Consider the following 12,770-nt stretch of genomic DNA (forward strand, 5'->3'; position numbering starts at 1 on the left):
CCATCCATTGTTTATGTATAACATAGTTTTTGTTGTATTTCTTATGTTTCCGTCTGAAGTTGGCATCAATAACAACTCAAAAACAAATGAAGAAATGTCGCATGCCTCCTCCGAGATGATGCTCAGCAGGTTGGACAGCTCCTTCGGCGCGAGCGTCATGGTTGGGCGGTTAGCTCAGCTCTGTGTGATTCAGCTCAATTTCTTCGGATAATACAACTAACCTGTCATAAACTGATATAACCTGACATGTCCTGCGCCAAGTTAATCCATTCTTGCAGCTGGAAACAACAGTCTGAAAGTCATCACACGTTAGCAGCGAGTTAGCTTAGCCTAGCAGCTATCGCTAGCTGACAACAACCGGCGTATTCATGGTACAAACTGAAGAGTTCGCGCAACTAAGCTCTCACTGCCCGGTTCAGTCGCTCCATAACGGTCTTACAACACCGGGAAACATCGACCGAGCTTAACGATTCGTCTGTTGAGACGTTATCACGACAAGTACATACTGCTCTGCTGCATTAGCCGTTTAAATTCGGACTTGGCTCTTCAGAAGCGGGGCATTATGGGTAGCGTAGTTTCGTACTCCGGGGTTTTTTCCGCACAAATCGGACTCTCGTTTTCACAAAAACTAAACTTTACGATAATATGTGGCAGTTAAACTTGTTTTCAATCAGTATGTACTAGTCAGAGAGATCTCAAGCTACGTTTTTAAGACAAAACTGACAAGAAATTAACGTTTCCCCGACTAACTAACAAACTTTTTTACCCATAATTACTTGCGATGTACTTCCGGTGTTTGGCGCTGCCAAATTAAAAGCTGTAGTAGTTCGTTGGAAATTATTCTTCCTCTCAGAATCAGCTTTATTCGCCAGGTATGAGGACATACGAGGAATCTTTCTTTGGAGCATTGTTGCTCACACTGTGCTTACACACAAAACAACCAAAACAAAAAATATACACACTAATATATATGTATACACAATATATACATACTCTAAACAGAACAATAGAGAGGCATGGAGAATAAGAGGTGGAAAGTAACTCAAACTGTGATTAAGAACATTTTAAGGTACTTTACCTTTTTTCTTATGCTAAACAGCTATTTTTGTATATATTTGTTTATGTAGGTTATTTATTTATTTCATATTAATGTCTCTGCGTGTGTATGTGTGTGTGTCTGAGTGTGTGTACATGTACAGTATATATTTATTTAGGCTACTGACTAACACACACACACACACACACACACACAAGAAACAAAAGAGATACATATCTGATATTACATTTGTTAGGCTTTAATGAATTTGTGCACCAACTTTCCACTTTTTCAGAGCCAGAGTGTGATCATGAAGTCAGAGGTTAGACGTCTGAGGGAGAAACATGAAGCACATTCCTGGTAAAATCAGCCTGAGAGATGCCGTCTGTAACACATCTCGGATTAAAGGGGAGCTGCAGGCCAACAAAGACAGAATATACTACATACTCTGGTTTTTGTGCCTTGTAAATAACACTGTTCAACACGGTTTCAGGTCCATAGTCACTTCAGTCCAAAAGGGAAGGATTGTTCACACACACACACACACACACACACACACACACACACACACACACACACACACACACACACACACACACACACACACACACACACAGCACGAAAGCATCCACCGCCATCTGGAGTCCGAACATCGTTTTAAAAAGTCTACACACCCAAACAGCACTGAAGAAAAACACCACAACCTCCAGCTGACCCAACACATTAAGCAAAGTTTGTAAAAAGAATACAAAGAATTGTGAATAAAAATAGTTGGATATACTTCAGGCATGCAGGCAAACAAACAATGTAAACTTCAACACCGGCAACAGGCTGACAATCTCCACGGCTCGGAGCTCAGACCTTAAATACGAGTCAATTCATGTTCTATATATATAAATTTACTGGTAGAAATTAACCCTTGTTGTCCTCCCAAGTCAAAAAGATAAAAGATTAATTTATTTTTTTTACCCTTTTTCACATTGGCCTTTTTTCAAGGCATTATTTATTTATTTTTATTTCACTGCCACCACCTTACTACCACTAGTTTTACACTACTTTATGGGATTCATGGTCAATACCCCTCATTTATATACATAATATTTCAGTTAATAAAGCAGAAATTATGAATTATTTGGACTAAAAGTTAAGATCAGAGGAACGTAAGTTGAGTGGGTCAGGATTTTAATTTAAAACCATTTCAATTTACACCTTAAATTCAAGAAAAGTGTTTAATTGTATTTGCAAAGAGCGTTGAGCAGCAGAAAGAAAGTTTGGGGTGAGTGAGGGACTGGCGAAAAGGTAACTGTCACTCCTGTGAGTCGAGTGAAGATATATGTTGGGCATGCGTCGCTTTGCGACAAGTAGCCTAGCATATAAGATGCTAACAAGAGACTTCTGTAATGTCTGAACTAGCCTCCAAGATGCTAACGAGAGACTTCTGTAATGTCTAAAGTTGCCTCAGAGAGGCGAACGAGAGACTTCTGTAATGTCAATACAGTAAAAATGGACCTACTTAACAAAGTAGGCTCACTACTGGCTACAAGTTAGCATCAAACACAACAAAGGCTGTCAGTTGAATGGTGTTTTGTGGTAATGTTAGCAATCAAACAACCATAGATGGCTACAACGTTTTTGAAATGACTGCTAGCTTAGCTACAAGCAAGCAATCAAACACAACAAAGGCTGTCAGTTGAATGGCGTTTTGAGCTAAAGTCAGCATAGATAATTAAAATATTTCTGAAATGATTTCCATCTTCTGTTATTGTTTGTAATGACAAAACTTTATTATTTCATGGATTTCAATTATTTCAGTATGACAGTATGCCGTAAACCGTTTAAATCTGAGCATGCGTGACTCATATCTGCATTCAACTCAAGAGTTAGAGTTCCTCATACTGCAATGAAGAAAACAAAGGAAGCTAATCTCGGGCTAAAAGCAAGATGGTCGAGCCGGAGGAACAAGTGCACAGATGGGTGCTTGAAGAGAGGCTTGCCAGCGGTATAGTTACGTCTCCACGCCCTGGTAGGTGATCTGTGTAGTTGAATGCAATCAATAATTGAATGCAATCAATAATTTTTTGACTGATGTGATTTATTATTTACCTTCACAAAGTGCTCTTTTTGCCGCTGACTGACTCAACATGACAACATGATGGAAGGATTTCTAAGGAGGTCAACCTTTCTGTTAAATCCTTTTTTTTAAACAGAAAAATTGCGTTTGCTAGTTAAACCCACCAGAATGCATGTAAATAAACAGTAATTTTAGCATCGTAAAATACACTTCATTGAAAGTCGACAGAAACAAAATAAAACAACAAAAATCTGTTTTGGGTCGTCTTTCCACTTCTCCAACCACCCCAACTCTAGTGAGTGAAATTAACACTTAGTTACTGATTTACATGTAAAGATATATTGTGTATTTAAATGTGCTGTATTTTAATTAATTTTAAATTTAATCTGTTTATTGATCCCCAATGGGGAAATTACAATTTACACTCTGTGTCCCCATTTTGTTAGTATCACACACAGTCCTGACCTACACACACACACACATGCTCAGGATCTGTACATGCACTAATGGAGAGATGTCAGAGTGAGTGGGCTGCCAGCCGAACCAGCGTCCTGAGCGGTTGGGGGGGGTACGGTGCCTTGCTCAACAGCACCTGGCAGTGCCCAGGAGGTGAAGTGGCATCTCTCCAGCCACCAATCCACACTCCCTTTTTGGGACACACGGGGACTTGAACCAGTGACCCTCCGGTTCCCAACCCAACTCCCTACGGACTGAGCTACTGCCACCCAAATATATATACATAGCACTTTTCTAGTCTTAACAACTACTCAAAGCGCTTTTACCTAGTACAGGAACCATTCACCATTCACACACATTCATACACTGTGGCCGAGGCTGCCGTACAAGGTGCCACCTGCTCATCAGATAAACACTCACACACATTAACACACCGATGGCCCAGCATCGGGGCAAACTCGGGGTTCATTGTCTTGCCCAAGGACACTTTGACATGGGATTGCAGGGCCAGGGACTGAACCACCAACCTTCCAATTGGCAACCGCTCTACCACTGAGCCACAGCCGCCCATATTGGCTCCATACAGGCTAAAAGTATTGTTTTTTTAAGTGGAGTCTCCACCTGCCATGCAGCATAGGATTGTGTGAGTCACAGGCGAGACAGAGAGCTTTTGCTCTGGGATTGTTGTTGTTTTTTCAGTTTAATTTAACACCATACAGTATGTCTGTATCAGAAATAGGGCATTCTTGTGGTTGGGTTGGTTCAGTGGGTAGAGCAGGCGCACATATAGTACATAGAGGTTTGTTCCTTGACACAGATGTTCAGGCTTCAAGTCCGACTTCTGATGATTTCCTGCATGTCTCCCCCCTTTCTCACCTAGCTGTCCTGTACATTAAAGGCAAAAAGCCCAAAAATATGGGTTTCATTTAACCCAGTTACCACAAACAAAAGGATGGATTCCACGCAAATTCTTGGCACATACACTTAATCCCTTTCATTGAATTTCGGGTGTAAACTGAAATGGTTTCAAATCAGCATCCATTTAACATACCTCTGATCTTAACTAGTCAAAATAATTCATAATTTCTGCTTTATTAGCTCAAGTATTAGGTATAATTCTGTTTAAATGAGGGTTAATGACCATGAATTTCATATAGTATATATATATGAAATAAATACATAATGCATTGAAAATGTCAAATGTTGAAAAAAAGGAGTTCATCTTTTTTGACCCGGGAGGACAACACAAGGGTTGAAGGAAATATAGACACTTTGATCGAGTTTCAGTGATTATAGAAGCGTTGGAAGGTAAAGGCCGTGTTATGGTTGTACGTAGAATCGACAGCGTCCCCCTGCAGACCTCTCTGCATCTACGCCGTCGCCTGACGTCACTTCTCAAGAATTGTAACTACATGTCGCGGCAACGCACGTCTCTCCACCGTGGCGTGGTAGCGTTGCATTTCCCCCCCAACTCATCTCCTAGTTGTCCTTCTCCATAAACAACATGAAGTGAAGGAGAGAGTTAGAACGAACAGGGGAGACACACACACACACACACACACACACACAGTGGTCAGAACGGTTGAGACAATTGGTTTCTCTCACTATGACTCTGGAGTTGCTACTCGCCATCACTCTCTCACTTTCTCTCTCGTTCTATCAATCAATCATCAATATATATATATATATATATATATATATATATATATATATATATATACATATATTTACTTCATTGTCAGATTGGATGAAGATAAAGCTTCAAAAGTGCTTCAGAGGAAGAAAGGGAGAAATAAAACAAAAGGAGAAAGAATGTATTTTGAATTTAAAGGTGCTCTAAGTAAGGTTGGGAAATGTCACTTCTTGTTGAATGTACTGTCAAACTAATGGCGTTTTTCCACTGCTGGTAACAGCTCAACTCGACTCAATTCATTCTACGTCCCTTTTCCATTGCAAAATGAGTAACGCCTCGGCGTGGCTGGTCACCATAGCTACGCGTGATGATGTAATTTTCAACGCGACTCACAACAGCACGTTGGCTACTCGGCACAGCCAGAAGAAAAGTTTTGTTTCAAAAGAAGCTGAAGGAAGCAACAAAAATCACCGCTAAAAAAACAGGAGTTTGGCAATTCCGACGGAGTTCAGACGTCGACATGACTTTTGTTCGCCGACACAAAAGGGTAAGTTCAGTTTCCTGGTAACGTTAGCTAACATTTGCATGTGTTAGGGGCCCCGGTCAGTATTTACTAACGCTATACGCTAGCGTTATATAAAGTACATAAACTTTAGCAACCACGATTACACACCAACATGTGTGCTGTTTGTGTTTCAGAGCATTAACGCTTGCAAAATCGCCGCCGCAGACCGTCTGGTGGGCGACGTCCGACCAGTGAGATCTCTGGTTGGGACCTGCTGGGCTTCCTATAATCTTTATGAGAGTCATGGAGAGACTTATGACAACGACTGGGATGCATCTGGGCCAGCAGAGCCGGGGGGGACACTGTCACAGGGTGCAGAGGAAGAAGACTGGGATGTACAGGAGGGTTTGATGCGCTACTTGAAAAGCTAAATAAAAACTTTTCTTTGATAACTTGTCTTGTTTTTTTTAAAGTAACAGTGTGCAATATTGGAAACGACATAAAGCCCCTAACAGCCCTTAATATTGAACAGTTGAAAAGTGAGAATAGTACAGAAAGTAGATAATCTGTCGGTGTTTGGCTAGATTTGTTTTTTTAAAGTCCCGTTTTTTCTGGACACACACTCCGCACTCTTTTCCCCGCATACTAACAACGCAGTGATCCGACCAACCAGCAGTCTGCACGTTTCCTCGTCACCTTTTGGGCTCGCCTCAGCTCGCTTGGAACCTCGACTGAGGTAGTACTAAAAAAAGTACCTGGTAGCAGGTCCCAGGGACGTTTTTTCGTAATGGAAAACCAAAAAAGGCAAGTAGAGTCGAGGCGAGTCGAGTAGATACCACGCAGTGGAAAACCGCCAAAAGCGGGGCTGTTCAAGGGACAGGAAGCTTGCAGATAGTGAGATTTTTTTTCAAAGTGTGTTCTGGGGACAGACAGCTAGCAGATAGTGAGGAGATGTTTTTCACAGTGTGTTCAGGGGACAGGCAGCTAGCAGATAGTGAGATGTTTTTACAGTGTGTTCTTGGGACAGGCAGCTAGCAGATAGTGAGCAGATGTTCGCGGTGTGTTACAAAAACATTTGTAGCATAAAAACATGTGACATCACTTAGAGCACCTTTAATGTTTAGTGCAAAATTGTCTTTTGCTTCCTTTCAAACTTCTCTTTTTAGGCTGTTTCAAATTACTTCTGGGCACCTACTTATTTAATACAAAAAAATAATCTCAAGTCTTTGCTTCAGGGGAAAGATGGTAAATAGCCTATTTCAGAGAAGGGTGGGGTGGTGAAAGGATAGGTTAAAACTACGGAAGCCCAGAGAAGACATAATGAAGTCTAGTACATGCATTGTTTTTCTTTTGATCACAGCTAAAATTAAAGACCTGAAAATAACAAGATATGTTTTCCTGTGAGCATGAAATTATTGTTCCACGATTGAAAAACAACGTGCCAAAGATTAGGTGAGAAAATTAACTTGACCTGTTTTTACAACTTTTCCCATTGAGACAAAGACACATTTTTTTTTACTTTAAATGTCTCCTTGAACACTTGCTTGTTTTGCTCTCCTTTTATCTCCAAAGTCTTATCTCAGGTGGTGTCTTACTTATGGATGTGTTATAGAACCAGGAGTTTCCTCCACTTGCCTCCTTTTCTTAGTCTGTCCTGAGGAAGCATGGGAGTAGAGGGGAACTGTTTTTAGAGGGATAAGACATCCTTTCCTTTGAAGCATCATGTGAATTCGTCAGCTGTTCGGGCGGAGTTAGCAGCTGCACGGCTTCCAGAAAGACTGCTCTTTGTATCCTCACTCATAGCTCCTCAGATATTCCTCCTCCATCCTCACTCAAAGCTCCTCAGATATCCTTCCTCCATCCTATATCACAGCTCCTCAGATATCCCTCCTCCATCTTCACTCACAGCTCCTCAGATATCCCTTCTCCATCCTCACTCACAGCTCCTCAGAGATCCCTCGTCGATGCTTGCTCACAGCTCATAGCTACTTCCTGTTGAGCGCTCCGTTAACTGGAACGGGGAATAAATCATTTAATCATGCAGTCCTTCTAGACTTTCTTAATGTTATTTGAATAAATGGATCAGATTCGCAGGGGTTGTGATGCAGACAGACACAAAGCAAGAAGACTATATCAGGCTAAATAACGCCCCTTTCTCCGTGTTAGAATGCGGGGGAAAGTATTTTTGGGTCCACTGTTTGTTCGGACGTTATGTTCAATTAGCTTCACAGGCCGACACGCTCCCTGGGGACGACGTGGAATTAGAAACAGTATCTTTTGGACAATGGTCTGCGTGTTCAGATTTAACTGAGTTCTGACTTAGAGAGGGAAAAAAAGTGAGATTTTGCTGAATTATTTTCTGATTTCTGGAAAACAAACCTGTTATATCGGCACCTTAAAACCAATTTCTTGTGATCACAAGAAAAATATAAAAAGAATGCATCTTTTCTTGTCGTCTGAGATTGTGTGGAAAAACAGAAAAGTTATAACACTATATAACAAGATGCCTGAAAAGCCTCCAAGTCCTCCAACAGGAGAACGTATTAATGCTTATTATCCGAACCAGCATTTAGAAACCCCAAAATGCAAGGCCTTATGGGTAAAAAGAGACACATGTTAAAACAAAACAAAGTCTCACTTACAGGTTCTGATTCTGTCTAATAAACTACACTCACACTAAAATATGATTCTCTGATTGGTTTGTGTGAATCTGAAGTAAATCTCTCTTCCGGTTCAGGTCCAAGACACTGAACTGCAATGAGACAACACACATCCGGAGACAAAGACACACAAACAGTCCCTCTCCGTCCCAGTCAGTCGGCGTAGTGCATGATAGACTCCACGTAGTTTCCTGGGAACAGGCCAGTGGTGGTGTTCATCACGCCTTCGTACCAGCCGTCCTCGTTCTTCTTGATGACGTAGATGATCGATCCTTCCTGGAACGACAGCTCGTCCTCTTTGTCGGCCGCATAGTCGTAGATGGCTACCACTGGAGGAAGACAAAATAATCAAGTAATAAATCAAGTCCCTGCCTCCCCACCCCCATCTAGGACATGAATAGATCTGACATTACCTTACATTTAATCTCTAAGCGTAGTGTCCATGGTGGCATTTTAATGCTACAAAGCCCTCACCTGCCGTTAGCATCCCATTGACTTCCATTCATTTTGGCGTTACTGTGACAGTGAATAACTTTACATCTGAACCTATTAAAGACTCTATTTGCCCGTTGTTTATTTCTAAAAAAAACACAACAATGTATAAAAGGATCCATTACCTTGTATCTCACGTTATGGCTCCGTAGCAGACGTTTTTATAAAAATAGGATAACGATTGTGTCATAATCAAGCAACTTGCTGTTGCATAGTTGACAAAACACCGTATTGTCAGGAGAAGCTCGCAGACAGTTTGGACTTACATCAGCTGTTTAATTACTAATGTTAACTAGCATGTTAGTTAGCAGTAATTAGCCTGTGCCTATGTTAATGTTAACTAGCATGTTAGTTAGCAGTAATTAGCCTGTGCTTATGTTAATGTTAACTAGCATGTTAGTTAGCAGTAATTAGCCTGTGCCTATGTTAATGTTAACTAGCATGTTAGTTAGCAGTAATATGCCTGTGTCTATGTTAATGTTAACTAGCATGTTAGTTAGCAGTAATTAGCCATCACCGGAAAAGTGCTTTTATTTTCCTTCACTGGTCTCAGTCCAAAACAATGGGATCTGTTGGTCCATTTCTTTAACTGTCCATGGATCTGAGCCAGTGCCTTGCTCAAGGGCCCCTACACAAACATAGGGAGAACATACAAACTCCACACAGAAAGGCCCAGAACGACCTAGCTCTAGGGCACTACAGTAGTTAAACTTGAAGCGGAAACAGTACGGACTGTTTTAGTGGACGGACCTTTCTCCAGGTAGCTCCTGGGGGCCCATGGTGGGTCCTCCTCCGCATACGGGTCGCTGTACTCCACCATGGCCGAGTCCTCCTCTTCACGTCCATCCTCCAGCGGCTGGGGACTCGGAGTAAGCACTTGCTCCTTGGGCCCTGATTGGCTCTCAGCAGCCGGGGGAGGGGTGTCTGAGACTGGAGGTGAGGACGTACATTAAACATTCAGAAACGCACGTACTGCAGGCGGATAAAATAGATCAGACGGACTTGTATTTAAAAGAAAAAACTTTTCTGCGACCATGGTTAAATGCACATTGACATGGTTGGCTTATATCCAGAAACATGGGGATAGGATAGTTTATTTATTGTATTGTATTTATGCTCTAGTTTTTAATGGGTATTACGGCGGGTATGAGCACTGTAATGAATGGGGGTCTATGGAGCTAGAGGGCTAAATGAATGGGAGTCTTTGGAGCTAGAGGGCTAAATGAATGGGAGTCTTTGGAGTTAGACAACTAAATGAATGGGAGTCTATGGCGTTAGACGGCTAAATGAACGGGATTCTATGGAGTTAAATGGCTAAATGAATAGGAGTCTATGGAGTTAGATGGCTAGATGAATTGGAGTCGATGGAGCTAGACGGCTACATGAATGGGAGTCTATGGAGTTAGACGGCTAGATGAATGGAAGTCCATGGAGCTAGACGGCTAAATGAATGGGAGTCTATGGAGCTAGACGGCTCAATGAATGGGAGTCTATGAAGCTAGACAGCTAAATGAATGGTAGTCTATGAAGCTAGACGACTAAATTTGTCTCTTTAGCCTGATTGTGGTTGAGAAATCTCAGATTTGATGGTAGTTTTTGCAGGTTCAACGTGGATTATAGGTCAATAGTTTAATAAACGAGTACTTGTGTCCTTTTGATTTGTCACAGGTTGAGTTGTTGTTGGCCGTAACACGCTAGCATTTTGCGAATGAATGCTGATTGGTCGCTGAAGGACAGATTGACTGGAGATCCTGTTTGATGGCAGAGCCAGACAGTCAGAGTGACTATTTCGCCGTGGTCTTTAAAACATTAGCAGACCTCTTTCTAGCATGTGTAATAACAGGGAGAGCCTAACCTGTTCGCTGTGTAGTCGTTGCCTCGAGAGAACAAAGGAAGTGACTCAGAGCTCACCGTAAAGCCGTATGATGTGTATGACGTTATTACGATTTTAAAAGGATTTTTAAAATACAAAACCCACTTTAACCCTGATGTTGTCCTCGGGTCAAATTTACCCGATTTCTCTATAAATAACATGATTGATTCCACACAAACGCTCTTTGGCAAGTGCAAATCTCTCTTATTCAGTTTTATAGCATTTGAAAAACAAATTGAAGTGTTTTTGAAATAGTATTGAGTAAAAGTTGACATATTCCAGTCTGTGATTATCCATCAACATCAATTACTTTAATTTTTGTCTAAATAATTCCTAATTTCTGTTTATCTAACTCAAATATTAGGTATAAATTCCTATAAATGAGGTTTATTGACCACAAATTCCAAAAATAACTGTGAAACTAGTTAATAAGTTACTGTTATGTAGTGTTAAACGTCAAAAAGTGACAAGCATTGAAAAAAAGCATTAAAAGTGTTGAAAAAGGGGACAAAAACGCAAGAAAAAGTTAAAAACACTGATAAAAATCGTCAACAAAAGTGTGGATTTTCAATTTTGACGACAAGACAACACAAGGGTTTAAAAAGTCTAACACCCTGCAGAGTGAGTTGTCTTAGCCTCCCCTTTCAAATGCAACAATCAAATTACTATACAGACAATTACATCCTGAGAAAAGTATATTTTGAGGGTTATGTCTATATTCATTCTGCACTGCCCTGTGAGCGTCATCTAGTGGAACTCTAGTGGAACTGCAACCAGTTTATTAGTACCGAGTGAGTGGACGTTCTTCCCTTATTAGACATTCTTTGATGATGTTTAAAAGCAGCTGTGGTTCTCCTTCTTATCGGGTCTGCAGCCCTGCAAACAGCTGGTTCGGTTGTTGTACAGTAACCATAGCAACACATGTAGCCGACCGTAAGCCGGAAACTGTCACAAACTGCTGTAAAAACCCAGATTGAGACGGATGCGCTGTACACATGTCGAAAGAATGCCTCTAAAACCTGAATAATACCCACATATCTCACATGTCTTAATCTGGAAATGCCCTGTTTTAAAAGGCCAACAGACACGGAATATGCCGTTTACATGTATCAAATTCATAATATTGTCTTATTCAGAATATTAGTGTGCATGTATACTCACTGGACTCCTGAACTCGAGCAACGAAACCCATCAGAGGAAGCTGAGGACTGAACTGGAGGAAAGAGGGGGGCGGGGGGGAAGCTGCCAACACACACACACAAGCACACACACACACACACACACACACAGATAGATAGACAGACTGACACATACACACACACACACACACACACATACACAAACACACACACACACCAGATTCTTTATTAAACTAATAAATCACAATAAGAGTTCTATTAGGATGAAAATATCTCTCTCACCTCGGTCTGAATGAATTTTCTATTAATTCTGTTTATTTCCCAAAAGAATTTAATGTAGAGCGTCAAAAAGGAAAAAACTTGATTAAAGTGACAAAAACCTTGGAAAAGTGACCAAAATGTTAAAATGAAAGAAAAAACGTCAATAAAAGTGAAAACTTTTATTGGAAAAGTGCCACTTGGAAAAGTGCCAATAACATAGAAAAAAGGGACAAGGTCCTCTAAGAAGACCGGTGCAGCTGGACCCGGGACAGAGCGTACCTGGGCTTTGGTTGTAGTAGGGGCCTCCGTTAATCTGGTTCTCTGTTACGATTGGCTGGCCGGTCACAGAGGGGGGGCGGCGGTATGGCAGCGACCCCCCCACCTGTAGAGCCTGCTGTCGGGGCTGAGGCCGGTTCATGCTAAAGAACTGAGGGACGATGTTACCTGAGAAGGCAGAAAGAGATTTCACACTCCGCATATTCAGACTCCTTTTCCTGCGCTGTGTGTTTATTCTTATAAAAGCTGTAGAATATATCGTTTGAAGTCTCTTTTATAAAGACCTTAGAGGTCCCCTAATACTGTATCTGAAGTCTCTTTTACAGTGGGTACGGAAAGTATTCAGACCCCTTTAAATTTTTCACTCT

At 41.3% G+C, this 12,770-nt stretch overlaps 2 protein-coding genes across 5 annotated transcripts in view; both read right to left on the reverse strand.

Annotated features, from left to right (window-relative positions):
* The window catches only part of cnot11 (CCR4-NOT transcription complex, subunit 11), a 13,546-nt gene extending 12,813 nt beyond the window's left edge, over positions 1 to 733 (reverse strand). Inside the window, exon 1 of the mRNA XM_034885188.1 lies at positions 106 to 733. Within this exon, the coding sequence (XP_034741079.1) occupies positions 106 to 159 (54 nt within the window). The 5' untranslated portion in view covers positions 160 to 733. The remainder of the gene's footprint in view (positions 1 to 105) is intronic.
* A 5,857-nt stretch (positions 734 to 6,590) lies between these two features.
* LOC117952683 (abl interactor 2-like) overlaps positions 6,591 to 12,770 on the reverse strand; it is a 71,316-nt gene continuing 65,136 nt past the window's right edge. For 3 of the 4 annotated variants that reach the window (XM_034885180.1, XM_034885182.1, XM_034885181.1), the window contains 4 exons: positions 12,406 to 12,570; positions 11,888 to 11,968; positions 9,604 to 9,783; positions 6,591 to 8,690 (listed from right to left, as the gene is read on the reverse strand). In XM_034885180.1, coding sequence (XP_034741071.1) covers positions 8,515 to 8,690; positions 9,604 to 9,783; positions 11,888 to 11,968; positions 12,406 to 12,570 — 602 coding nt within the window. In that variant the 3' untranslated portion in view covers positions 6,591 to 8,514. The remainder of the gene's footprint in view (positions 8,691 to 9,603; positions 9,784 to 11,887; positions 11,969 to 12,405; positions 12,571 to 12,770) is intronic. The other variant, XM_034885179.1, reaches the window with a different exon arrangement.

This window comes from Etheostoma cragini, chromosome 11, assembly GCF_013103735.1.
Source record: "Etheostoma cragini isolate CJK2018 chromosome 11, CSU_Ecrag_1.0, whole genome shotgun sequence".
Classification (NCBI taxonomy): Eukaryota; Metazoa; Chordata; class Actinopteri; order Perciformes; family Percidae; genus Etheostoma; species Etheostoma cragini.